The sequence below is a fragment of the Eurytemora carolleeae genome, unplaced genomic scaffold, assembly GCF_000591075.1.
Source record: "Eurytemora carolleeae unplaced genomic scaffold, Eaff_2.0 scaffold556, whole genome shotgun sequence".
Taxonomy (NCBI): domain Eukaryota; kingdom Metazoa; phylum Arthropoda; class Copepoda; order Calanoida; family Temoridae; genus Eurytemora; species Eurytemora carolleeae.
In genome coordinates this window covers 171,075-197,029 of record NW_019402189.1, presented here as the reverse complement: position 1 = coordinate 197,029, position 25,955 = coordinate 171,075, and the positions used below count along the sequence as shown (strand labels likewise).

Genomic DNA, 25,955 nt, shown 5'->3' with positions numbered 1-25,955 from the left:
CTATGACTATGACTATGACTATGACTATGACTATGACTATGACTATGACTATGACTATGACTATGACTATGACTATGACTATGGCTATGGCTATGGCTATTGCTATTGCTATTGCTATTGCTATTACTATTTAATGATTTAACAATGTAAAGGAGGAAAGAATGAAAGGATTTATGGAAACTGCACAACGTCTTCTGGATGCAGGTCATCCTGATTCAGCCAGCATACAGGTAGAGTTTATAACAACTAGGCTTTTAGGGCGCTTCGCGCCCATCTTCTATTTGAATTGTGAACATGTTCTTTTTGTTTACATTTTAAAACAAAGAAGAAAAAAAATTTGCGGATTTTCAAGAATTTCAATTTTTTTACAAAATTAAAAACCTTTAAAACACATTTATTTCTTATTTTTATCATGTGATGTGATTTTTTGTGATGTCCCACAAAAAATTTGGGCCCGATCGGTTCAGCCGTTTTGACGTTTATTGGATACAAACAGACAGACAAGCCAAATTTATATATAGATTTAAAGAATGGACTAGTTTATTATACAATTTAATCTGAAGCAGATTGCTAATTTTTTAATACTGTACATTATATAGTCAAGCCCACTACTCAGATATTTTTTAAACAATTTGTTTAAAAAAGAAATATATTATAAATGATTAATACAAAATTGTATAAAATAGTTTTAACAGCTATAGGATGAGATTATTTTTGCATTTACTATACAAACTATGTCTTTAGTTAACTTAATAATCCCATAAAGGAACTTGATTAAAAGTTTTTATCACGATATACATTCTTTAAAAGAAACTAGATAATTACCAAAAGGCACCAATTACACAAATAGTTTGTCTAGCATGTTATAATTTAGCCACTTAATTTACATCTTTTTAATGCAATAAGATTTAAATTCAGATTTAGATATTATTGTTGTGAAGGACCCAGGTGCAGGAGATGAAGGACTTCATCTCCGACAAGAAGAGGTTGGTCAGAGAAGACTCATTTAAGGTGAGCTTGGACTAGTTCCAGTTAGATTTGTTTAAACTTGGAAATTTGTCCGAAAAATATGCGGATCCACGGATCCTGATCCAAGGGGTAAAATATCAACCAAAAACTGCAAAAAAAAAAGATTTACTCTCTAAGCCCAAATTTGATCTATTGAAAAAATTAAGATTATAAAGATTCCTCATTTCTGAATAGTTTATCAAATTTCAGCATAAAAATAAGCGGAAAAAAGAAAAGAAATTTGAAAATTTTACTTTGTTAAAAAAATTAGTAAATCTTAAAGAAATGACCTGAATCCGGATCCATTTTTTCCAGTGCAGATTCAGGATCCGGATCTGCATTAAAATTAAATGGATCCTAAGCACCGATCAAAGGTTTGCAACATTAGGTTGTAAAAATTGAAAAATTTATTTTCAAAGCATTGAAGCATAATATGAAAATAAAAAAAATTTTAAATCTTAAAATAAAAAATGAAAATATTCTCTTCAGGACGGTATTGGCAACCTTAAAGCCAAAACTAAAAAGCAAGAAGTTCTGGAAGGAGAAATTAAAGCTAACTCAGGACAACTGAAGGTAGATTAGTGATTTATTCATCTACTTATTTTTTTAATTCACTGTTGTTGTTGTACCTTTTTTGGTCATTTTTTTTGTTTACTACATAGTACATATTTTATATTTTTAGAACGCATAATGCAGTATGCACACATTGATTTTTTTGTTCTAAAAAAATGTCCACTTAACCTGACCTAAGTAATAAATACTGGTGTTGTTAAATACTGGTGTTGTGCATTTTTTTATATAGATAACAATAGCTGTGTCTAGGTACTAAATAGAACAGGACAGCAGATGGTGAACAGGAACCATTACAAGAAGGAGCAGATCTCTTCAGACCTTGACTCCGTCAACAAGAGCTGGGAGGAGTTGGTAGAGGCGGTGAGAGATCAAGGAAACAGGTAATGCAAGCTCTTAAAAATTTAAAAATTCTGTGTATAGCTTAATCCTGACCTTATCAGTGGGATGTTCTCTGTGTAATGTGTATAGCTTAAGTTCACTGAAGGAAGGGTTATTACAAGGGTTTATTCTGATTTTCTGTGATTTAGGCTGGGACAGGCCAAGGCCCAAAAGGATTACAACATGGTTACCTCAGACATGCGCACCAAGCTCGAGGACATCAACAACATGATCAAGAGCGAGGATGTTGGAGAGGACAAGCGTTATTGCAAGACCTTGCTTTCCCAGCACCTGGCTGCTGAGCAGGAGCTTGATCAAGTTGAGGCAAAGGTTAATGGACTGAACAACCTTGCTCAGGAGCTAGCTGAAGGTCATTTTGACGGTCCCAACATTGTTCGCACATGTGCTGAACTTTCAAGTGCAGTTGCCAACCTCAAATCACCTGCAAAAGCCAGGCGAGAGGCACTCAATCAATCAATGAAGTTCCATGAATTCAACTTTGACCTCAGTCGAGAGTTGGAATGGATTGCTGAGAAGAAGACGATCCTAGCATCTAGTCCTGAAATCCAGGGACTTCAGCATGCCCAGAGTGCAGTTAAGAAGCATAAGAAGCTTGAAGAGGAGATCAACAACCATTGTGTTGTCATTGATAAAGTTGTGGAGAGTGGACAAACTCTGCTGGATGGTCCAGCATTCCCGTCCTCTAAGGAGGTGATTGCTAACACCAGGAGGCTGCAAGAGGCCTGGAAGGAGTTGCAGGAAGGAGCACAGAAAAAGAAGGATCAACTTCAAGTTGCACTTAAAGCCCAACAGTTTTTCTTTGAGGTAAGAATCCATATTGTTTTAGGTAGCATGCTTAAACTTATTTTTTTATTTTGTCTCCGCTTATCAATTAGCACACTTAGTTTAATTTTTTAAGATAAATTAAAATTAAATATTACAGGTTGCTGAGATCGAGACTTGGATGGGTGAGAAGGCTCAAACCCTTAAATCTTCAGAGTATGGGAAGGATGAGGACAGTGCTGTTAAGTTGCTGACAAAGCATAAAGGTAAGATTTGATTTGATTTGATTTGATTTGATTTGATTTGATTTGATTTGATTTGATTTGATTTGATTTGATTTGATTTGATTAATTGTTTTTTGTAATTGATTTGAATAAGGGATAATGATATGATATGATATGATCCTTCATAATTTTACAAACCGTTGACTGAAAATCTCATGGGAAATACTCTTCAATGATAAATTTTCCAATATTTGATTAATTGATTAAACAGTTGATTGATTAAATGACTAAGAGGTTGATTAATTAATTGATGAGTTGGTTGCTTAATAAACTGTTATATTTAGGTCTAGAACTTGAGATAGATACGTACAGTGGAATTATTCAGGAGATTAGTAACTCAGCGGCTCAGCTTCTTACCTCAGGAACATATGGATCAGTCTCATTAGTATTCCCCCTGGCCTTTATTTTTTACTTCAGTCTTTTTTAAGCTTTGTTCGTTCTCTTTATACATTTAATATTTACAGGGGTCAGGGGTAGATATTTTTCCAGTCAAGTTATTTAACTCTTCTATGAATCTTGAAAATATCTATTGACCCATACTGTTACCCTGCAGGACACCCAGAATCTAAACTTCATGGATACACTTGGGTGGTAAGGAGCATAGCCTCGGTGTTTCATTGAATGATGGGTTGTCTGGCAATAATGATAATAATGATAGTGTATAAGATATTTAGTTGTATACTCAGGGGTCCTTAACGAGGTATTAAGATATAAAAAATTTTCTATGAACTTCATCATAATGTTGTTTACAGTTTTCTCTTATAAAGGAATTGAGCCTTGGTTACAAACTCAAATTTTCTAATCACTGTATCTTTGTAACCTGATGTTGTAAACCTTTGATACTACGAGATTATTTGATCAAACATAATTCATAGTCTAGGTCTACGAAATGGTGTTGCAAAGATATAGTGAATAGAAATCAGAGTTTGAGGCAACGACTCAATTCCTTTGTTCTTGATTTCCTATAAAATAAAAATTTTCTCTTCAAAGAATCAAGTTAAATATAAAAAATTTACATAACTTCAAAGATTGCTAATTTCAGAGAGGTTAAAGAGTACATTAAGCAGCAGATGAACACTGCCAAGTCCCAGGATCTAGGTCAAGATTATGAACATCTGGAGATTCTTCTGGCAAGGTCAGTTTAGACAGAAGACGGAGTTTGTTTGTTTGTTTGTTTGTAAAGAAAACTTTTTATCTCAAACGAGAGAGGAATTTAAAGAATTTGAGCAGCGTCTCAAACTTGAGATGCGGCTCAAACATGGTTGGTCCCACTTAAAATTGTATTCAGTGTTTCAAGATTTGAGCCGGCGCTCAATTGGAACCGGTTTTTGGCGGTTCAGCGACGCGGTTTAAATTCTTTATATTCGGCCTCTGGACTTCAACATTGAGACGATTCATATCCCCCTTGAAGATTTTAACTTAGACGTTGGATAATGGTAAAGCATCATCAGTGTCAGGAATTTTCCCAATATTTAGTTAAACCCCAACTTAAGTTTGTCCAGAAGGTTAATTGCGTTTTTCTATAAATGTTTTGCTTTCATGACAATTAGTTTATTAATCCTGTTCTGTGGATGTCTCTTGAGTATTTTCTTCAGGTTCCAGGAGTTTAAACTTCGAGTTCAGTCTGGAGAAGAGAAGTTTAGAGGCTGTGAGAGTTTAGCACGGAGGTTGGAGAACTTACAGACAACTGTTGATGTCAAGGTAAGGATTTAGAGGCTAGAGAACCTTGATGTAAGATTTAATCTATGTGTTTAGACTATGAGAACATCAATTGGGGTGTTATAAGAAATTAAACCATAACCCGGTTATTCTTAGACTCATTAAGAAATTTAAGTTATTGTGGCTCCATCCCTTTTCCCATTTTCTTAAAAATGTGAAATTTTTGGGCTTTTCAGCTCTTGTCATTTGTTTCCTTCAGAAATTTCGAATACTTCTATTTTGCCAATGAAAGAACGCATGAAAATGTTATTTTTACTTATTTTTAATTTTTTTCAGGGAATACAGACAGATCTCTCTGAGAGCTGGTATGAACTGATCCAGGCTATTGAACAGCGGGATGAGAAACTAGAGTCGGCAGGGGAGATTCATAGGTAATTATATATAGATTAAAGGGACTGTAAGCATAAATTCTAGTGATTCTCCAGTCTCCATGCAAAGATGGCAATGACAAATTCACAACGGTACCCTTAAAAGCTTTGTCTGATCAAGTTTATCATTTTAAAAACTGCATATTTTTAATTGTGGTTTTTTTTACAAAAAAGTGATTTGCACATTTCTACTACAGAAAATCAAATAGAAATTATTAGAGTTAAACAGTTTTAAACTTAAAAAACGAATCAGGCATTGCCATCTTTACATATATGCAGGGTCACTTTCAATTACGCTTACAGTCCCTGGAAGGAAGTGATCCTAGAGTAACACTTTAAGTCGTGTGAAAACCCAATATTTGGAGGTTCTGCTGACCTTGGATCATTTCAGGTTTAACCGAGATATAGGAGAAGCACTCTCAAGGATTCAAGAAAAAAGTGCGATTCTTCAAACACAGGTTTTGAAATGTTAAAATTACATATTTTAGTTTAATAGATGATGATTACAGTGATAAAATGAAAATAATTTTTATTCAGGATCTTGGAAGAGATACTAAGAGTGTCCAGAGTCTAATCCGTAAACACGAAGGTTTCGAAAATGATCTTGTTGCTCTCGAAGCTCAACTTCAGGTCATTTTTTTTCATAAATGCATCTTGGTTAAACAACACTTTGCACTTAGACCCATTTCAGATTTTTGGACAATTAAAATTTTATCTGATTTAAGACTTTCAGGTTGTACATAGGCAGTCAGGTAGTTGACTTTTTGCTACATTATTTTATCCTATGATATGATAAAGAAACATTAGAATACATACCACAAAAAAATGAGAAAAAATTATAGGAAATGTACTTGATTTAAACGTTTTCTTAAAAATGGATTTTCTTGAAAAGGCATTTCTAATTTATAATGTCATATCTTCTATTACCCTAGCCTACCAAAAATGCCTGAATTGACAGAACTAATATGCCAAGCCATATAATATGAAATTGCTCCAAGTGTGGTCTTATCTTTTTCTTAATTTACGATTGGATTGTGCGGTGTAAATTGTTATCAATACATTTCTAGAGTTTTATTATGTATGATAAAGTCTCATTATTGTGTTTTTTCAGGTCATCGTAGATGATGCCGCTGCATTGCAAACTAAATATCCCGGAGAAAATGCCGCGCATATTAAACAACAACAGAGCAATATGCTTGCAGCATGGACTGAGCTACAGAAGAAAGCTGCTGCAAGAAAAGTGGCGCTACTGTCAAGCAATGACTATTTCACGTTTATGGGAATGTCACGCGACCTGCTGGCCTGGTCAAGCAGTCTCCGTCGGTCCCTGATTACAGAAGAGAAGGTGTCAGATGCTGCTTCTGCCCAGATGCTGAAGGCAGAGCATGATGATCTAAAGGCAGAAATAGAAACTAGAGAGAAAACTTTTAGGTAAATTCTACTTACCTTCAAAAACAAGGACTCCTCTAGTATTAATCTGGGTGAATATAGTTTTGAATACATGAGTTAATAGGCACATAAAATCTACCACAAATAGATCAATAAAATATGCCATAAATAGCATCTTTGTCCATTATATTTGCCACAAAGTTAAGTCTTATACCTGCCAAAAATCTCTAGATGCACCAAATCCCAGAACTGACAGTTACAGTGCTAAATATCAACCAAAAACTGAAAACAAAAATATTTTTTTCTCAAAACCCAAATTTGAACTGTTGATCTTTAGACCTTGGTCCGGATCCGGGTCCATTTTTTTCCAGTGCTGATCCAAGATCCGGGTCCAGATCTGCATCAAAATTTAATCGATCCTAAGCACTGGACATTTATTAGCTTCTAACTGATTTTCAATTTATTTTATCATTTCCAGTGAGGTAGTTGCACTTGGTGAAACTATGGTAGAACATCAGCACAGAGCTTCTCCTGAAGTTCAAGATAAGATAACAGCTGTTCTTGCAGAGAGACAGAAGCTTCATACCGCCTGGCAACATAAAAAGGTATTATTAACCTTCCGATAGTAGTGTAGTCTAGTTCTGTACCTTGTATTTAATGTAATGTACATTGTACAAGCTCTTACATCTTATATGTTTGTGTAATGTCTTTTTTCTACCGTTTATTTCTAAACTTGTTGTTTTTACGTTTTTTGTTTTTGTTTATGTTATATATTAACCTTTTTGTTTGTGTTACCTTTCACGTTTTTTGTTTCAGTTACGTATTACATCTTTCGTTTGTGCAATCTCTTTTGTATAGTTTTGCGTCTTTTTTATGTTTTTGATAAGGTTTACGTCTTTAATTTGTGGTATGTATTATATCTTTTGTTTTTGTAAAGTCTTTCTCCTGTCTTTTCACAAACCTTTCTGAAAATTTCTATTTTTCAGGTCTATTTAGACCAGCTAATTGATATCCATTTCTATCTGAGAGATGCTAAACAAATACTCTCAACATCAACTTCACAGGTATTCTACTTTTCCAGTTCTTTAGATATTTATTAACTGCAGGGTTATCCTTTTATCCTTTCATTTATTCATCCTTTCTAGAATTGCTTCCATCTTTAATGAATTGGTTCATTGATTGATTTATTGATTTATTGAGTCATTGGTTGATTCATTGAGTCATTGATTGATTCAGTGATTGATTTATTGATTGGCTCATTGACTCAATGATTCATTTATTTATTCATTTATTCATTCATTGAGTCAATGATTGATTCATTAAGTCAGTGATTGATTCATTGACTCTGTGATTGATTTATTGAGTCAGTAATTGATACATTAAGTCTGTGATTGATTTATTGAGTCAGTGATTGATTGAGTCAGTGATTGATTGAGTCAGTGATTGATTGAGTCAGTGATTGATTGATTTGGATTTCCCATTTGTAGGAGATGGCTCTGTCAAACACTGATTGTGGAACAACGGTAGAGGAGGTGGAGGCTCATCTCAAAACTCATGAAGCTTTTCAAAACCTTGTAGCACAGCAGGTAGGAGACTTTTTATCAGTGCTTAGAACAACGTCAATCTTAGGCATTCAGATAAATACCATGGTAGCATTTTTCGGTCAAATTTGACAATTATTTGTTAAATTCAAATTGATATAAACAGTTTTCATCTTTATTCAAATGACATGAGATTCAGATAAAAAATGATATTAAATAAAACTAATGACAATTAAATGAAACTAATGACATTAAATGAAACTAATGACAATTAAATGAAACTAATGATATTAAATGAAACTAATAACAATTAAATGAAACTAATGACAATTAAATGAAACTAATGACAATTAAATGAAACAAATAACATCAAATGAAACGGATGACAGATCAAAGGATACCAATGACAACAAAATTTTATTTATGAAACTTTTGATACTAGTGATACTAATTAAACTAAAATAGAATAAAACTTTTAAAACTAATGAAACTAACTAATGATACTTATGGCAATAAAATAAAACCATTGCAAATCAAATGATACGTATTACAATCAAATGATACTACTAAACTATTGATAATAATGATACTAATGATACTTATGATACTAATGAAAATCAAAAGATATATACAAATGGAAAACCAAATTGTACCAAACCAAAACTAATTCCAATCAATTGAGACTAATTGCAAATCAAATAATACAAATGAAACTGATAAAAATAATGAAACTAACGAAACTAACAAAACCAATGAAACCAATGAATCTAGTGAAACTAATAAAATTGATGAAATAAATAAAACAAATGAAAATAATGCAAATAATGAAACTAATGAAATTAATGAAACCAATGAAACCAATGAAACCAATGAAACCAATGAAACCAATGAAACTAATAAAACTAATGGAACTATTGAAACTAATGAAACAATTGAAACTACAATGCAACTAATGAAACTGTTGAAACTATTGAAACTATTGAAACTAATGAAACTAATGAAACTAATGAAACTAATGAAACTAATGAATCTTATGAAACTAATGAAACAATTGAAACTACAATGCATCTAATGAAACTAATGAAACTTATGAAACTATTGAAACTATTGAAACTATTGAAACTATTGAAACTAATGAAACTAATGAAACTTATGAAACTTATGAAACTTATGAAACTTATGAAACCAATGAAACTATCGAAACTAATGAAACTAATGAAACTAATGAAACCAATGAAACTATCGAAACTAATGAAACTAATGAAACTACTGATGTTTAGGAAGAGAAGGTGTCCAGCCTGAAAGAACATGCTGAGAAACTTGTAAGACAGAAACACTTTGATACGGCAACCATTCAGGGAACCCAATACATACTCTTTAAAAATGTTTATCAATGTAACCATTTCATGAACTGATCTGATGCGATCTGAGTTTATCTGAGTTGATTAAATTGATCTGAAATGATCTGGATTGATCAGAATTAATTAAATTGATCTCATTTGATTTGATCTTATCTGAATTGATCTGAATTAATCTGAAATGATCTGGAATTATCTGAGTTGTCTGAATTTATCTGAATTGATTTGATTTGATCTGAATTGGTTGAAATGATTGAATGGATTTGAATTTATCTGAATTGATATGATCTTAATTGATCTGATTTGAATTGATCTGATCTGAATTGATCTGATCTGAATTGATCTGATCTGAATTGATCTGATTTGAATGGGTCTGAATTGATCTGAATTGATGTGAGATGATCTGAAAAGTGAATTAATCAGAATAGTGAATTGATCAGAAATGATTTGATTTGTTATGATTTGATTTGATTTGATTTGATTTGACTTGATTTGCCTTGATTTGATTTGATTTGATTTGATTTGATTTGATTTGATTTGATCCGAATTGATCCGAATTGATCCGAATTGATCCGAATTGATCCGAATTGATCCGAATTGATCCGAATTGATCCGAATTGATCCGAAATGATCCGAATTGATCCGAATTGATCCGAATTGATCTGAATTGAACCGAATTGATCCGAATTGCTCTGAATTAATCTGTTTGATCAGGAGACTGGTGAGGAGATGGGCTGGATAGAGGAGAAGAAGCGTAAACTAGAATCCAACAATAAAACTGCAGATGAATCCAACCTTACGGAAAAGATTAAACTCCTTCAAAAGCATCAAGCCTTACAGGTAAAACAGAGACAAAATTTATTGAATTTGAACTAGGTCGCTAAACTTCCTACCGCCGATTCAACTACTTATCTTCACTTATCTAAAGACTATGGAACATACTGAATCACTAATTCAAGAGACATGGTTGAACCGTCTCTTGGATTAGTAAAAATATTAAGTTTGGTCTATTTATAATAACTATTGATACAATAGCGGAATGAATTTTTTATCTTACAATTAGAAATGCAGCTGTACTAGTAATTAATTGTGACTCTCTTTGCAATGATTGCCAAGCCCAAATCGCAAAGGTAAAACTTTTTATGATCAACAATGTGGAAGATATGGACGTTAATAAAAGTGTTAATTTCTGATAATTCGGTTATGTTTTCCAAAAGTCGAAATGCGCAAGTCACTTAAGTAAAGAAATTCAACAGATTTCGAAATTCTAAACATTGTATCTAATTCATATGTCTAGGCTGAGATAGAGCGTCACAAGCCACAGATTACGGAGGTGTGTACGAAGGGAAACCGTTTGGTTCAGAAGCGTCACGAAAACTCCCCGTCTATCAACCAGAATCTGAATCAGCTGTCTAAATGCTGGGAGGAACTCCAGCTGCAGTCAAACCTGTTTCACATTCAGGATTGGATGAGGCCCGAGGTATTCTTGAGTTTAGAAATGAAGTTGGAAAAATAGAGTCCTGGATCCGAGACAAGGAACTACTGGTTTCTCAAGGTTGGTACTTCTTCAATGTTTTTAGAAATTTTTGAAGATGCAATATTTGTGAAAACTTTTTGAGAAATGACAAGTACTGCTTCTTCTTGAACCCCACTTGATGCATAGATATACTAATTGATTGTACACAATTTGATTTGATTTGATTTGATTTGATTTGATTTGATTTGATTTGATTTGATTTGATTTGATTTGATTTGATTTGATTTGATTTGATTTGATTTGATTTNTCCACCTGATGAATCATGACTTGAAATTTCAGGTGACCTGGGGAAAGACTTTGAGCATTGTCTTGAACTACAGAAGAAGCTTGATGATGTAGATGGAGATATGAGGGTTGATGAGTCCAGGATATCAGAGGTAGGAAATTAGTTCATGATTTTTATATTTTCTTGATCCAACAGCATGGAAGCAAAAATTGTATGTTATAAGATATTTGGTATGGCTGATCGGTTAGCGGCTGAAGCAGGAACTGAGGCCGGGGGAGTCCTTGAGAAGCGTTCAGAGATTCAAAACAAATGGAAGAACCTTCAGGGGTCTATCCAAACTTACAGAGAACATTTGTCCATTGCAGGAAACATTCATGCTTTCCAGAGAGACACTGATGAGACCCTGGCTAGAATCAAGGAGAAGTTGGTTCTGGTGGACATGGAGGATCAAGGGAAGGATCTCAAGGATGTTCAAGAATTGATCAAGAGAACCGAATCAGTGGTAGAGTACATGACAGGACTGGAGAAGAGGATCAAGGATCATGAAGTTGTGAGTAAGCAGCTGATCACCAAGTATCCTGACATGACCAACAGTGTAGCAGAGAAGATGGAGAATCTAAATGCTGCTTGGCAGAAAACAAACCAGAGGATTGTGGAGCGTGAAGCAGAACTTGGCAACTCCCAACAGTTTCACCAGTTTGTTCATGATTGCAAGGAGCATCAAACATGGCTTCTAAACATGGACACAAAGTTGAAGGCTGTAGGTGTTCCTTCCTCCGCGTCTGAGGCAGATGCTTTCCTTTCCCTGCATCAAGAGCGTAAGTCTGAGCTCTCAGCCAGGAAAGAGATGCTAGAGATGCTAAGGAAACATGGAGAAAACCTGCTTGAAGAGAAGCACTCAGAGTCTGAGAAGATCCAATCAGAAATGGAGAAAACTCTGGAGATTCAGGAGAATGTTGCCCAAAGCTGGGACAGAACCAAAGTATTGCTTCTGCAAGGAAATCAATTGCATGCATTTAAACTCCAGCACCAACGTGCCCTTGGATGGTTGGAAGAGAAAGAAGCTGTTCTTAACAATGATGATCTTGGGGATAGTCTTGCTGCTGTAGAAGCTCTCACCCGAAAGCATGAAGGCTTTATCACTACATTGAACAAACAGGCTGAGGTGATTGAAGATCTTGAAAGGAAGGGAGGAGAACTTGTTTCTGAAGACCATTATGATGCTGACAAAGTTAAGGAGTTGTTGGAGAATATTAGAACAAGATTGGAATATATCAAAGAGAAGGGAGAGACGAGAATGAAGAAGCTGAACGCTTCTCGTCAGCTCCAGCAGTTCTTGCGTAAAGTGTTTGATATCAAGACTTGGGTGAAGGAGAAGGTTCAGGTTGCCCTAGATGAGTCCTACCTAGATCTTAGCAACCTTGTTAACAAGATCCAGAAGCATTCCAGCTTTGAGGCAGAGATTGCCGCAAACAAACCTCGCTTGGCCTCCATCAAAACTGAAGGCCAGGCTCTGTGTCAGGAATCCCATTTTGCCAGTATTGAGATCGCCTCTCAGCTTGAAGACCTACAGAGTGAATGGACCCATCTTATAGAGACTTCCAGTCTTAAGAAGACCAGACTTCATGAGGCCAACTCAGCTCTCATCTTTCTTCATAGCATTGATGAGTTTGAGGTTTGGTTGGAGGAAGTTGAAACTGGTCTTGAGTCTGAAGATCATGGCAAGGACATGAACTCAGTGTCGAAACTTCTCAAGAAGTTGTCAACCATAGAGGGTGAGGTGTTGAAGCGTAAAGACACACTTCAGGCTCTGGAACAGCAATGTGAAAAGTTTGGAGCAAACAAGCATTTCATGATTACCGAACTTGAATCCAAGTTCGCCGGGGTCCAGTCCCGGTATGAACTTCTCCAGGAGCCCCTGCAAATCCGACGGGAGAACCTTGAGGACTCTTCTCTTCTCCATCAGTTTAACCGTGAGGTTTCCGATGAAACATTCTGGCTGGAAGAAAAGCTTCCACTTGCTGCCTCAACCCATCTTGGAAATAGTCTGACAGAGGTTCAGACCCTTCAACAGAAACATCAAGTGCTGGAGTCTGAGATACAAAGTCATGAGAAGGTGATCAACCTTTTAGTCACCAAGGCAGACCAGATGATAAGGTAGATATATTTCCAAAAGTTAAACTTTGAGGAAATTCTAAAACTAAATCCATTTTGATTATTTTACTTGCAGGTCAAACCATTTTGCGTCCGATGACATCAAGGAGACCTGTGAGCATCTGAAGGAGGGATACAGTCAGCTCAAGGACCTCAGCTCACTTAGAAAGCTCAGGCTCACAGATGCAGTTGAGTCTCAACAGTTCTTCTTCAAACTATACGAGGTATTTTAGATGTTTAGTTTTATCATTAATTTGATTAGTGTTCATTTCATTTTTAGTATCCACTGAATCTTGTTTGTTGTATTCTAATATGAATATAATTGAAAAGTGATACATTTTTGGACAGTCATTAGGCAAAATTTGCAAATATGCAAAAATCCAAATTTGTATAGTAATTCCTGTTAAAACATGGTTGTGATTACATTTTAGTAACGCCCTGAACCATGCATCCCATTTAAATATGCCAAAAAAGTTTACAAAGTTGTGAATATTTTCTTTACAGAGTTTGTGTTTCTTAACATCAATTGTGTTATCTACTATCTTTACAAAAAGCTGAAAATCATTAAAATCAATTTACGATAATTAGGTAAAAACAGAAATTTGGTTTGGCATAGAAAAAGTAGCCATTCAGGCAGTATGTTAGTGGACTTTGGGAAATGCTGTAAAAGCCTGCTTAAATTAAAGTTAAAGTAAAAGTCTGATTATCTGCCCAATATTTTTTTAGCAATGAACAATAGAGTTGCAACCTTGTCTACTTCTGAGATGCGTGAAAACTTTAGATCCCTGAATCTGATCTTGTCCTTTTTGCAGGTGGTAGAATGGATTAAAGAGAAGGAGCCCATTCTTAAGGTCAAGGACATAAAGAACGACGAGGACAGTGTCCTCATCTACCTCAAGAAGATCAACGACATCCTTGCCGAGATGGAGGGATACAATAAGAAGATCGAGACGATCAAAGCAATGAGTGAGAAGATGATCGAAAGATCTCACTTTGACAGTGCTAACATCCAAACCAAAATGGCGGATCTCACAGATTTCCATGTTAACTTTAAGGTAACTAAATACACAGTGTGCTTCATGCCAGTTTTTTATTTCGCACTTTTTTGAAATAAAAAATAAAAATGTTCGCAGATTTTCCCGTTTTTCTAATTTTTACAAACATCGAAACAAACCAACATAAAAGCTAAATATATGATGGGGAAAGTGTTTATAGTCCCCCCCCCCATTGATATTTTATTTTTATAAGCTTTAAAAGTTCACATCAAATATTTGAAATAAATACTTTGATTAAAATCTTGTATTTTGCAACAAAAATCCGTCTGAACTTTTTTAAAAGATTGGTAAAACTCGCTAGGGAAATACCCAACATTCAAACTTAATAAACTGTGTAGCAATCCTTGGATGTTAGGTATTCTAAAGTGGGGCATGGCTCAAATTTGGTCGTGTGGCTGGGCGCTTCGCAATTACAAAGTAAACAAAAAGTAGCATTAAATGTATATTTATCTTATAAACAGAAGGCCGGGCTGAAAAACCAGGAATGGAGAGGACTTGAAACTCCAATCCACTACTGGAGCCTTAGGCCATCCCTGCATCTTATGATTTGATTTGATTTGATTAGGCTGTTCTCCTGGAGCAGAAGAGAAGTCTGGTAGATCAGAAAGCAGTTCTAGAGTTTATTCATGAAACAGAGGAAGCAACTGAGTGGATAGATTCACAGATGATGGTTAGTCATTTATTCATTTCTTCATATATTCATTTATTTATTCATTCATTCATTCTTTTATTCATTTATTTATTCATCCTTTCATTCCTTCTTTCAGGCATCTATTCATTGTATATGTATTCATTCGTTTATTCATTTATTTGATTTGATTTGATTTATGTCTTATGCATTGGTTCGTTGGTTCATTCATTTTGTTTCACTCATTTTGGCTTATTCTTTGCGACTCATTCATTGTCATTCATTCATTTTTGTTAATTATTTTGACCAACTCATTTTTGTTAAATTAAATTTGTATCATTCATTATGATTTGCATAGAAGTCACAAGTGAAAATGATCAATCAAATTATGGATATTTCGCTTTTGATCAGACATTGGATTACAGGGTAATGTTGTGAATCAGACATGCCATTCTAAATCCCGTTAACACTCCCTTTAATATTCAGGTTTCTGCCTCCGAGGACTATGGGAAGGATGTCAGTCATGTCGAGATCCTCATCAAGAGCTTCGACACCTTCCTTCAGAGCGTTCAGGAGTTTGAGATCAAGATCAACAGGGTGGTGGCCTTAGGACAAGGTAAACATGACAAGGTTTTCCAAAAAACAGTTCTGGAACAACAACAAAAAACGGTTAATAATAATAAATCCGGTACTTAACTTTTAACACCTTCCCTGCTGGCCGCCGCTCTGGGGTACTTGAAAACCAGGATACGCTGGAGGGTGGGTCAATTTGCCCCCCCCCCCCCACCAAATATGGCAAATGATAAATCATTGGAAATCTCTACTTTTAGAATCTGCAAAAAATTGCAAATTTGCAAAAATTGAATTTTTTTGCAAAATCCTGTCAAATAGTAAAAAGCTTGCAAAAAAATAAATGTCGATAAAATATACATTTTTGATAAGCCCTTGACCATGCCTTTTTAAAAATGCAAAATTATTGCAAAATTTTAAATAACCTGATGTGTGATTGAGAAAAACCAAAAATGTGCAACGTGTTGTTCGCAAATAATTTGCAAAAATTCTTTGCAAAACTTGTGCAAACCGTTTCCTTATGTCGAAGGCTTTCCAAAATGCTAAAAATTATCAAAATCTGGCAACTGAAAGTGGGTTAAAACAAAGATTTAGTTTGTTATAGAAAAAAGTAGCATTCAGGCAGTGTGCTTGAGGACTCAGGCAGTTAGTATAAAACCCCCGGTTTTAGACCTAAAGGGATGATTATGGGTATTTAGGAAAAGTCAGAAAATTTCAACAGCCTCAGACCAATACTTTTTAAGTAACGTAAAAAAACTACTGTTTGTATAAAATGCCTTCTTTTTGAGCGAAAATTTTATGTTTTTTTAAAAAAAAATGGTATTGAAGGCTTTAAAAGCTAGTTTTTGTACATTTTCTTTACACTTTTCAGATTATAAAATGCCTTTTTTTCGAAATTAGAAAATGTAAATACTTTCAAATTTTTTATTTTGGATTTTGAAATCTCACTACCGCCAATACCATAAGGCTCAAAATTCTTAACCACCCTGAACATTCAAGAATTTTCAGGAATATCTATGTTTATATGTAATTTGCTTTTCTGTTAGATTGTATCCAATAAACGGCAAAACGGCTAAACCGATCAGGCCCAAATTTTGTGTGGGACTTCACATGTCCCTTAGGAAGGTTTATAGACTATCAAAATTTCAAAAATTTCTCTCGAAAATTCGATCTTAATTATATTTTGAAAAGTCAACGAAATTTTTTTTTATTAAATCCGCGAAATTTTTTTGTTTTTGTTTTGCAATGTATACAAAGAGAAAAAGTTCAAAAAATTAAATTAAAGATGGTTGCGAAGCGCCCTGAAAACCTTGTATGATGTATGTGATATGTATGTATTTGTTAAATTATGATCAGAGATGAAAGTTTAAATGGTTCCTGTTGTAAATCGGACTTGCCAATCTATTCATGGAGAGTCCTTTAAGTTTATGTCTACAGTCTTCAACTTATAGGATTGCTGGATGAGGAGAATACACACAGTGAGCTGGTGCAGAGCCGGTTAACCGAGCTGACCCAGCTCTGGGAGGATCTTAAGGAACTATCTGCTGCTAGACATGAAGCTCTTAATGGAGCTAAACAGGTGATTTATTTATTTATTTATTTATTCATTCATTTATTTATTCATTCATTCATTTAGTTATTTATTTATTCATCCTTTTAGTTATTGTTTAGTCATTCATTCATTCATTCATTCACTCATTCAACCAATCTGTAAAAAATGCTTTAATATTGGTCAGACTGCTAAATTGATCAATTTGACTGAAGTGCTTCATCAATTGATCAATTTTACATCATTGCCGGACTGGATCAGGATTAAACGTAACGGTATTGGTCGGAAACTACCTGTGGGCGGTCCATATGTTTAATATTGATTCTGTGTCGGTGCATGAGTTGATTATTAACTGTTTTTTATTATTAAATATTTTTTTTTTTAATTTTAAAAAATTTGGTTTATTTTTTTTTCAGGTCCATGTGTTTAATATTAATTGTGTGTAGGTGCTTGAGTTGATAATTAACTGTTTTTTTAATTTTTTATTATTTCATATGTTCAGGTTCATGTGTTTGACAAGAATGCTGATGAGACAATGTCCTGGATAGGAGAGAAGGAGGCTGAGATGAGTACAGAAGAGCTGGGACAAGATCTGGAGAGTATTCAGAGCTTGCTGGAGAGACAACAAGGGTTTCATAGAGATCTTGATGCTATCAAGGTAGGATACAGTTCTTCTCATAGAGATCTTGATGCTATCAAGGTAGGATACAGTGCTTCTCATAGAGATCTTGATGCTATCAAGGTAGGATACTGTTCTTCTCATAGAGATCTTGATGCTATCAAGGTAGGATACTGTTCTTCTCATAGAGATCTTGATGCTATCAAGGTAAGATACATTGCTTCTCATAGAGATCTTGATGCTATCAAGGTAGGATACAGTTCTTCTCATAGAGATCTTGATGCTACCAAGGTATGATACAGTGCTTCTCATAGAGATCTTGATGCTATCAAGGTAGGATATAGTTCTTCTCATAGAGATCTTGATGCTATCAAGGTAGGATACAGTGCTTCTCATAGAGATCTTGATGCTATCAAGGTAGGATACAGTGCTTCTCATAAAACTATGAACTTAGGACTTTCAGATGGTAAGTTTGCTAATAAATGGTCAAATTAACATAAGTCAAAGTAATTGTAATTGTATATTGATTTCGTCGTTTATCTAACTTAAAAATGTGAATAATTTTGGCAATTTTCTCCCGTGCTTCTGAAGCAGTAATTACCCCACTATTGAAAATGTTTAAATTTTTAAAAACATGTAGGCTTAATTCATTCTTGAACTTTTATCTGATCAGTAAATTGGAAGATATCGTTGTTTTTCTGGCTTAAAAATGTGTTGGCAATTTTCTCCCGTGCTTCTGAAGCAGAAATTTCCCCACTATTGAAAATGTTCAAATTTTTTATAACATGGAGGCTTAATTCATTCTTGAACTTTTATCTGATCAGTAAATTGGAAGATATCGTNTAATTACCCCACTATTGAAAATGTTTAAATTTTTAAAAACATGGAGGCTTAATTCATTCTTGAACTTTTATCTGATCAGTAAATTGGAAGATATCGTCGTTTTTCTAGCTTAAAAATGTGAATAATTTTGGCAATTTTCTCCCGTGCTTCTGAAGCAGTATTTATAGAAAAACTACAATTGAAAATGCTCAAATTTTTAAAATCAAGTAGGCTTAATTCATTTTTGAACCTTTATCTGATCAGTAAATTGGAAGATATCGTCGTTTGCTTGAAATTTGTATAATTTTGGCAGTTTTCCTCCGTGCTTCTGAAGCTGTATTTATAGAAAAACTACAGTTGAAAATGTTTAAATTTTTTAAATCTATGGAGTCTTAATTTATTCTTGAACCTTTATCTGATCAGTAAAGTGGAAGGTATCGTTGTTTTTTTAGCTTTAAAATGTGAATAATTTTGGCAATTTTCTCCCGTGATTCTGAAGCGGTAGTTAAAGAAAAACTACAATTGAAAATGTTAAAATTTTTAAAATCACGTAGGCTTAATTCATTTTTGAACCTTTAACTGATAAGTAAATTGGAAGATATCGTCGTTAGCTAGCTTGAAATTTGTATAATTTTGACAATTTTATAGATACAGTTGTGAATCGGACATGTCACAGTATAAATAGAGAGTAGACTACTTGGAATTACGACTACATTCCCTTTAACATATCTTATAATGTGTCCAGGAGCAAGTAGCTGAGGTAGAGAAGGAAGCAGGTGTACTCAGTGAACTATTTGTCAAAACATAAACAAACAAATTGTGAACCTAGCAGACGAAACTCTTACAGATTACAGATTACAGCTTTCTCAGTAGGTATCACTATACTAAATCAAAGAATTATCTAAAAAGACGATATCGAATTCGTCACTGAATTCCCATGTTTATTGGGACACCCTGTACAGCGCAATGTATTGAATATAGGAAGGGAAGGTTGAAGCAGAACTTTACTTGAATGACAAAACCTCTTAAAACGCACTATTATTTTACCAATGTTTTTTACATTTTTCATACAGACCAAGCAGTTGGGTCTACTATTAATGTGTACCTTCAAATATGCATTACAATTTTCCTTAACTCTAAAGAATTTCCAGCACTTTTATTTTAAAAATCTTGGAATGATTTTCCATGAATGTAAACACCCCTGCCACAGTTGAATGGGGTTAACTGTATAGGGAAGGACGGTTGAAGCAGAATCAACAGATCCAGAGATACTTTGACGATTACCGTGAACTCATGGCCTGGAGTAGCGAGGTCATCGCTAAAATTACCTCCCCTGACCTGGCCTCTGACCTCTCGGGGGCCGAGACTTTGATCTCCCGGCACAAGGAGATCAGGAGGGAGATGGACAGCAGGCTGGAGGCCTTCAACAAGTTCGAGAGGAGTGGGAAGGAGTTGGTACAGGAGGGACACTTCATGGCTGCAGAGATATTAGAGAAAATATCAGTTCTTAACTCGAGGTAATAAAGTAATATTTAGTTGCCCGCGGATTTTAAAATCTGCAGAAAAAGGCCGAAACGGTTAATTAAAGATCTATGCCACCTTTTCTTTATCACCAAACATTATATATGTTGAAACTCATTTTTGTTTAAAAAGAACAGTGTCTAAAATATTGAGATTTTTTGCTGAGACCTTTTTTTTAAGCTTATTGATTTTCTATTTAATCATCTATCTATCTATCTATCTATCTAGCTATCTATCTATCTATCTAGAAAAGAGAAGATGTATGAAGGGTGGCAACTACGTGAGGAGCTGTATATCCAGCATCTAGATTATCTATCCTGGTGTAAAGAAACTGATGCCATAGAAAGCTGGATCTCTTCAAGGGAACCAACAGTCAAGGTCAGTTCAAAAATTCTCCGTTAGATGGAATTGTTATGTAATATAAAATCGAATTTTAAAGCAAATAAGTCTTGAAATGTAAAATATCATGGAATGGAATAGAATTTGGAATGAGTTGTTTAATTAATTGTGGAATTCAGTTTTGGAATGGAATTTGGAATGCCATGTAAAGAGGATTTTTGACTGGAATGAAACCTTCAATTAGTGGAACTTGAATTAGTAGAATGGAACTTGAATGGAATGCAACAAATGCATCAGTAGATTGGAATTTTAATGGCATAGAACCTTGAATTAGTGGAACTTTATTAAAATTTAGTATAAATGTTCCTAAATGTATTTAATATAAATATTTAAATGAATATATTAGGACGTGAACCTCGGTGGTAACATTGACGAGGTGGAGGAACTGTTGAAGAAGCAGAGGGACTTTGAGGGAGCCATCATAGCCCAGGAGGACAAGCTCCAGGGCGTGCACAGGATCACCCTCATCGAGAAGAATTTCGCCGCCCTCCGAGAACGTGAGGAGGCCGCCCGGCGCCAAGAGGTCATCCAAAAGGAGCAGGAGAGGTTGGACAACATCAAGAAGAAGGAGCTGACCAGGATAACTAATGAGAGGAGGAGGGAGAACGAGCGCCGAAGAACCCAAGAGATAAAGTTTAACAGGGAGGACTTCGATGCTATGCGTGCTGTTGGGAACGGTAAGAGCTCTGAGGGTAGCTCTACTGTTTCTCCGGCCAATGAGGAAGTTTATGCTTTCAACAAACGAGGTATATATGCAACAGAATAATTATCTTCCTTAATCCCCCTCTCCTCTCACCCTTCAAACTTAAAAGCCCCTAAAAACTAAAATGTTTTCACTCCTTTTCACCCAATGTATAGTAAACAATATAAGGGTGGGAGTAGATCCTAATGGATTACTAAAGACTACTAAATGTTTAGGAGAAAGTATGAGGGTGGGAGTAGATCCTAAGGGATTAATAAAAACTACTAAATGTTTAGGAGAAAGTATGAGGGTGGGAGTGGGTACTAAGGGAGTACTAAAGCCTACTAAATGTTTAGGAGAAAGTATGAGGGTGGGAGTAGATCCTAATGGATTACTAAAGACTACTAAATGTTTAGGAGAAAGTATGAGGGTGGGAGTGGGTACTAAGGGATTAATAAAAACTACTAAATGTTTAGGAGAAAGTATGAGGGTGGGAGTAGGTCCTAAGGGATTAATAAAAACTACTAAATGTTTAAGAGAAAGTATGAGGGTGGGAGTAGGTCCTAAGGGATTAATAAAAACTACTAAATGTTTAGGAGGAAGTATGAGGGTGGGAGCAGGTCCTAAGGGATTAATAAAAACTACTAAATGTTTAGGAGAAAGTATGAGGGTGGGAGTAGGTACTAAGGGATTACTAAATGTTTAGAAGAAAGTATGAGGGTGGAAGTGGGTCCTAAGGGATTACTAAATGTTTAGGAGAAAGTATGAGGGTGGGAGTAGATCCTAAGGGATTACTAAAGACTATTAAATGTTAAGGAGAAAGTATGAGGGTTGGAGTGGGTACTAAGGGATTACTAAAAACTAATAAATGTTTAGGAGAAAGTATGAGGGTGGGAGTGGGTACTAAGGGAATACTAAATGTTTAGGAGAAAGTATGAGGGTGGGAGTGGGTACTAAGGGATTACTAAATGTTTAGGAGAAAGTATGAGGGTGGGAGTGGGTACTAAGGGATTACTAAAGACTACTAAATGTTTAGGAGAAAGTATGAGGGTGGGAGTGGGTACTAAGGGATTAAAAAAGACTACTAAATGTTTAGGAGAAAGTATGAGGGTGGGAGTTGGTACTAAGGGATCAATAAAAACTACTAAATGTTTAGGAGAAAGTATGAGGGTGGGAGTGGGTACTAAGGGATTAAAAAAGACTATTAAATGTTTAGGAGAAAGTATGAGGGTGGTAGTGGGTCCTAAGGGATTACTAAAAACTACTAAATGTTTAGGAGAAAGTATGAGGGTGGGAGATGGTCCTAAGGGAGTAATAAAGACTATTAAACGTTTAGGAGAAAGTATGAGGTTGGTAGTGGGTACTAATGGAGTACTAAAGACTATTAAATGTTCAGGAGAAAGTATGAGGGTGGGAGTGGGTACTGAGGGAGTACTAAAAACTACTAAATGTTTAGGAGAAAGTATGAGGGTGGGAGAGGGTACTAAGGGATTACTAAAAACTATTTAATGTTTAGGAGAAAGTATGAGGGTGGGAGTGGATCCTAAGAAAGCTAAAAGAACTCCCAGTTTTACAACAAGAAGAAGAACACAGAGCTTTAGAAGACACACGAAAAATCTAGGCAAACCTTGCTTTCATTAATTTCTAGTCTTGTTTCAATCAAATATCTAATTAGTCTTAGTGTGTCATTTGTCATTTTCAATTAGGTCCTCACGCCAAATGATGGACGCATGCTCAGTCTTCATACCCATTTCTCACGCGCTTGCAAATATGATTCAACAATAAAAACCTCAAAAGCTTCCAACTTAATTTTAAAAATATTTTTTTCTTATTCCATTTAACTTTAATGGACTGTAAGCGTAAATTTAAGTGATTCTCCATGCAATAATGGCAAGTCCTTTTCACAATAGTGGCCAATAATTGCTGGTCTGATGAATTTGATGTTTATAATTTTGAAAACTGATTATTGTCATGTTGTTTTCTCTACAGTAATGACATGCTTATTTCTACTGAAGAAAAATAAATAGGAATTATTAGAATTAAATACTTAAAAAAACGACAATAACTTATTTTTGATCAGATAAAGGGTTCGGGCCGTTATAAATCTTTGCATGTAGAAATTACACTTGCGGTCTCTGTTCTTTTTATTTATTGCTAATATTTATCACAAATTTTTTTAAGTCACTTATTTATTCTTAAAAAATTCATATATTTTTTACTATTAGATACTTTTTACCTACAAATTCTGTTATTTTCCCAAATTCAGATAAAAAATTGAATTTTTTTAAAAACAAATGTGGGCTGGGGAATTAATTACTAGGGGGGGGGAATATTTTTCGAGAAAATATACAGCCCTGTGTTGTCCTCGTCCCTTATATAAGTTAAGCAAGGGTATGTTTGCAGCCTCTGTCGAGAATCTGCCTCCTGTAGAGGTTGATGGCTTTCTGGACAGGAAACAGGAACTTCAAGCAGGAGGGAAGAGAGCTACTATGAGGTAAAAACATAGATTAAAAACAACACAGATAGAACACTAGATGTCGTCTTCTCGTTCACAATATCCCTGAGCCAGAAGCCCAAAGGTGTTCTGCGCAGATAGTGTTCTATCATGTGTTGTTATTAATCTATGGGTAAAATGTTTTTTAAAAATCATTTTTGATTTTTAGAAGCTCTTGTTGCATTATCGCTATTGTTACTCTTAATTATTATTATAATTGTTATTTTTATTAATATATTATCACTGTCAGTCATTGTTATAATGTTGATTGTATGTTCGTTAGTCATAATGACTAACGAACATACATTACATTGTTGTCCGTGTGGTTATTGTTGTTTTTATTGTTATCTTTGTTTTGAATTATTATTCTTATTATTATCATTATTTTTAATTTGTCAAAATGATCTTGGTAACATATTAAATGTTTATTTTGAAATAGAACTCTTAAAAATGAGTTTTCTTATCTCACAGTTGTCTGGTGGGCTGTGCTACTAAATATTTGGTTTTAATGAATAAATGTTTGCCAGGTCCTGGAAGAATTATTACACTGTGCTCTGTGGCCAGCTGATGTGTTTCTTCAGAGACCAAGAGGATTTTTTCCAGTCCAAGGCGGGTTCCAGTCCCGTCACCATCTACCAGGCCGGAATAGAGGCTGCCAATGATTATACTAAGAAAGCGTTTGTATTCCGAGTCCACGCTACGGATGGGTCTGAATATCTGTTCTCTGCTGAGTCCCAGGAGGAGCAGGAGGAGTGGGTCAAGAAACTCAAGTTCCACGCCTCCCTCTCACCGGCCAAACAGCTGACAAGTTATAAAAGTGTTGAGGAGGTACAGGGGGAACCGGTTTATGCCAACCTGGCCAGTTCTCCGCCGCTTCCCGTCTCAATACCACCACCGGCGGGGTCCAGAGAGTCCGGCTTCGGAGTTGCGGGCACCCGGGATATACTTAACAAGAAACCTGGTTCCAGGGAACCTATCTCTGTTGTTGATGGAAGAACTTCTATCCCAGAATTTGGTCCTCCTCCAGTCTATGCTAATGTAGATAAACTCCGTCCAGAAAGATCCTCTACCCTCCCTGTACACTCCCGGAGCTCTGGAGGAGATCAAGATTCAGATACCCTCTCTGTAACCTCTAGCAAGGAGAAGAAGAGTAGTGTTCTTGGACGATTTCTAGGCAGAAAAAATCCCAAATAGTATCGCTAGATGTCGCCCTAACCCATTACGTACGGCATTGTAACTGCACACTGTACAGATATATATTCTTAATATGTAATACTCCAAGCATTTTACCAGTGCTTGTAAATATTTTATAGTTCCAGGATATTTTATTTCATGTACATTGTACATCCTAATTTTTTATATGAAAATATAATTATTATTTTTATGATATGGTTTTATGGAATTTATGTATAGCGATAAGATAAGTTTCCAATTAAGGGTGATGTTGTTCTGAATTCCAATTTTCTGAAATTCTTCCCTTTTTTGATTTTCTTTGAGACTTTTTTCTTACTTTTTTTATTTTCTCTTGTGAGTAACTGTCCAGGAACTTATGGTGAAGAGGCATTATTATTAATTAAATACTTATTCCTATTTTGATTTTTGATGAGCTTAAGGGGAAGAAAATTTAAGCAAAATTAAATTTTTTTTCTTGCTAGCTAGCTAGATTCAAATATTCTTTTTCTGGTTTTCTAAGAGAACCATTTTTGTCTTCTCCTTACGCACATTCAGGGGCGGGCTATGATGTTTTCCAGAGGAGGGGATATTTGAAGAGAGTAAAAGTGGCGCTACAGGCAAAAAAAAATTTAATTTATTCTTAAAATTCAAAATTTTAAGGGCTAAAAGGGGCTTGGTCTCTCTTTCTGTGCCCTGAATTTTTCGGGGGGGCATCCCCCCAGTTTTCTAGGGAGGTGTTCGTCCCCCCCCTCAATAAGCCGCCTCTGCGCACATTTTCACTTCACTTTTCTCATCCCTGTACAAGATTTGTTTTTTTATGGAATTTATGCGACGATATCCCTTCTGAGGTGCATGGGTAGTCTAGTGAATTGGACATGCCATTCAATAAATGGAAAGTTATTAAGTTTAAATATTAAGTTTACAATCCCTTTAACCCCCCCCCCCCAAGCAAATCTGCCCCTTTGGTAAATGTAAATTCAACCTTTATGAAGCATAAAGTCTGACCGCGTCAACCTTGTTGCACCGGCTAGTCTTGTCCATAGAGCTAGGTACAGTACAAACTGGGACCGGAAAGGTTGACCGAGCTCGGAAATTCAAATGTACTACGGCCGCCCCCTTTATAT

The 25,955-nt window shown here is 35.2% G+C and overlaps 1 protein-coding gene across 1 annotated transcript in view; it reads left to right on the top strand.

The window, feature by feature from the left end:
* The window catches only part of LOC111718264 (spectrin beta chain, non-erythrocytic 1-like), a 53,881-nt gene extending 28,850 nt beyond the window's left edge, over nucleotides 1–25,031 (top strand). The window contains 37 exon segments of the mRNA XM_023493805.1: nucleotides 153–235; nucleotides 942–1,011; nucleotides 1,498–1,581; nucleotides 1,831–1,961; nucleotides 2,109–2,784; nucleotides 2,903–3,008; nucleotides 3,311–3,388; nucleotides 3,580–3,635; nucleotides 4,043–4,161; nucleotides 4,622–4,727; nucleotides 5,022–5,116; nucleotides 5,505–5,571; nucleotides 5,651–5,743; nucleotides 6,225–6,544; nucleotides 6,981–7,107; nucleotides 7,489–7,566; nucleotides 7,990–8,088; nucleotides 9,324–9,428; nucleotides 10,116–10,241; nucleotides 10,699–10,833; nucleotides 10,836–10,956; nucleotides 11,219–11,316; nucleotides 11,389–13,322; nucleotides 13,396–13,543; nucleotides 14,132–14,374; nucleotides 14,940–15,044; nucleotides 15,489–15,618; nucleotides 17,024–17,151; nucleotides 17,624–17,779; nucleotides 19,308–19,358; nucleotides 19,636–19,643; nucleotides 19,795–20,079; nucleotides 20,332–20,461; nucleotides 20,829–21,228; nucleotides 22,681–22,785; nucleotides 23,568–23,658; nucleotides 24,186–25,031. Coding sequence (XP_023349573.1) covers nucleotides 153–235; nucleotides 942–1,011; nucleotides 1,498–1,581; nucleotides 1,831–1,961; nucleotides 2,109–2,784; nucleotides 2,903–3,008; nucleotides 3,311–3,388; nucleotides 3,580–3,635; nucleotides 4,043–4,161; nucleotides 4,622–4,727; nucleotides 5,022–5,116; nucleotides 5,505–5,571; nucleotides 5,651–5,743; nucleotides 6,225–6,544; nucleotides 6,981–7,107; nucleotides 7,489–7,566; nucleotides 7,990–8,088; nucleotides 9,324–9,428; nucleotides 10,116–10,241; nucleotides 10,699–10,833; nucleotides 10,836–10,956; nucleotides 11,219–11,316; nucleotides 11,389–13,322; nucleotides 13,396–13,543; nucleotides 14,132–14,374; nucleotides 14,940–15,044; nucleotides 15,489–15,618; nucleotides 17,024–17,151; nucleotides 17,624–17,779; nucleotides 19,308–19,358; nucleotides 19,636–19,643; nucleotides 19,795–20,079; nucleotides 20,332–20,461; nucleotides 20,829–21,228; nucleotides 22,681–22,785; nucleotides 23,568–23,658; nucleotides 24,186–24,852 — 7,554 coding nt within the window. The 3' untranslated portion in view covers nucleotides 24,853–25,031.
* The last annotated feature ends 924 nt before the right edge of the window (nucleotides 25,032–25,955 follow it).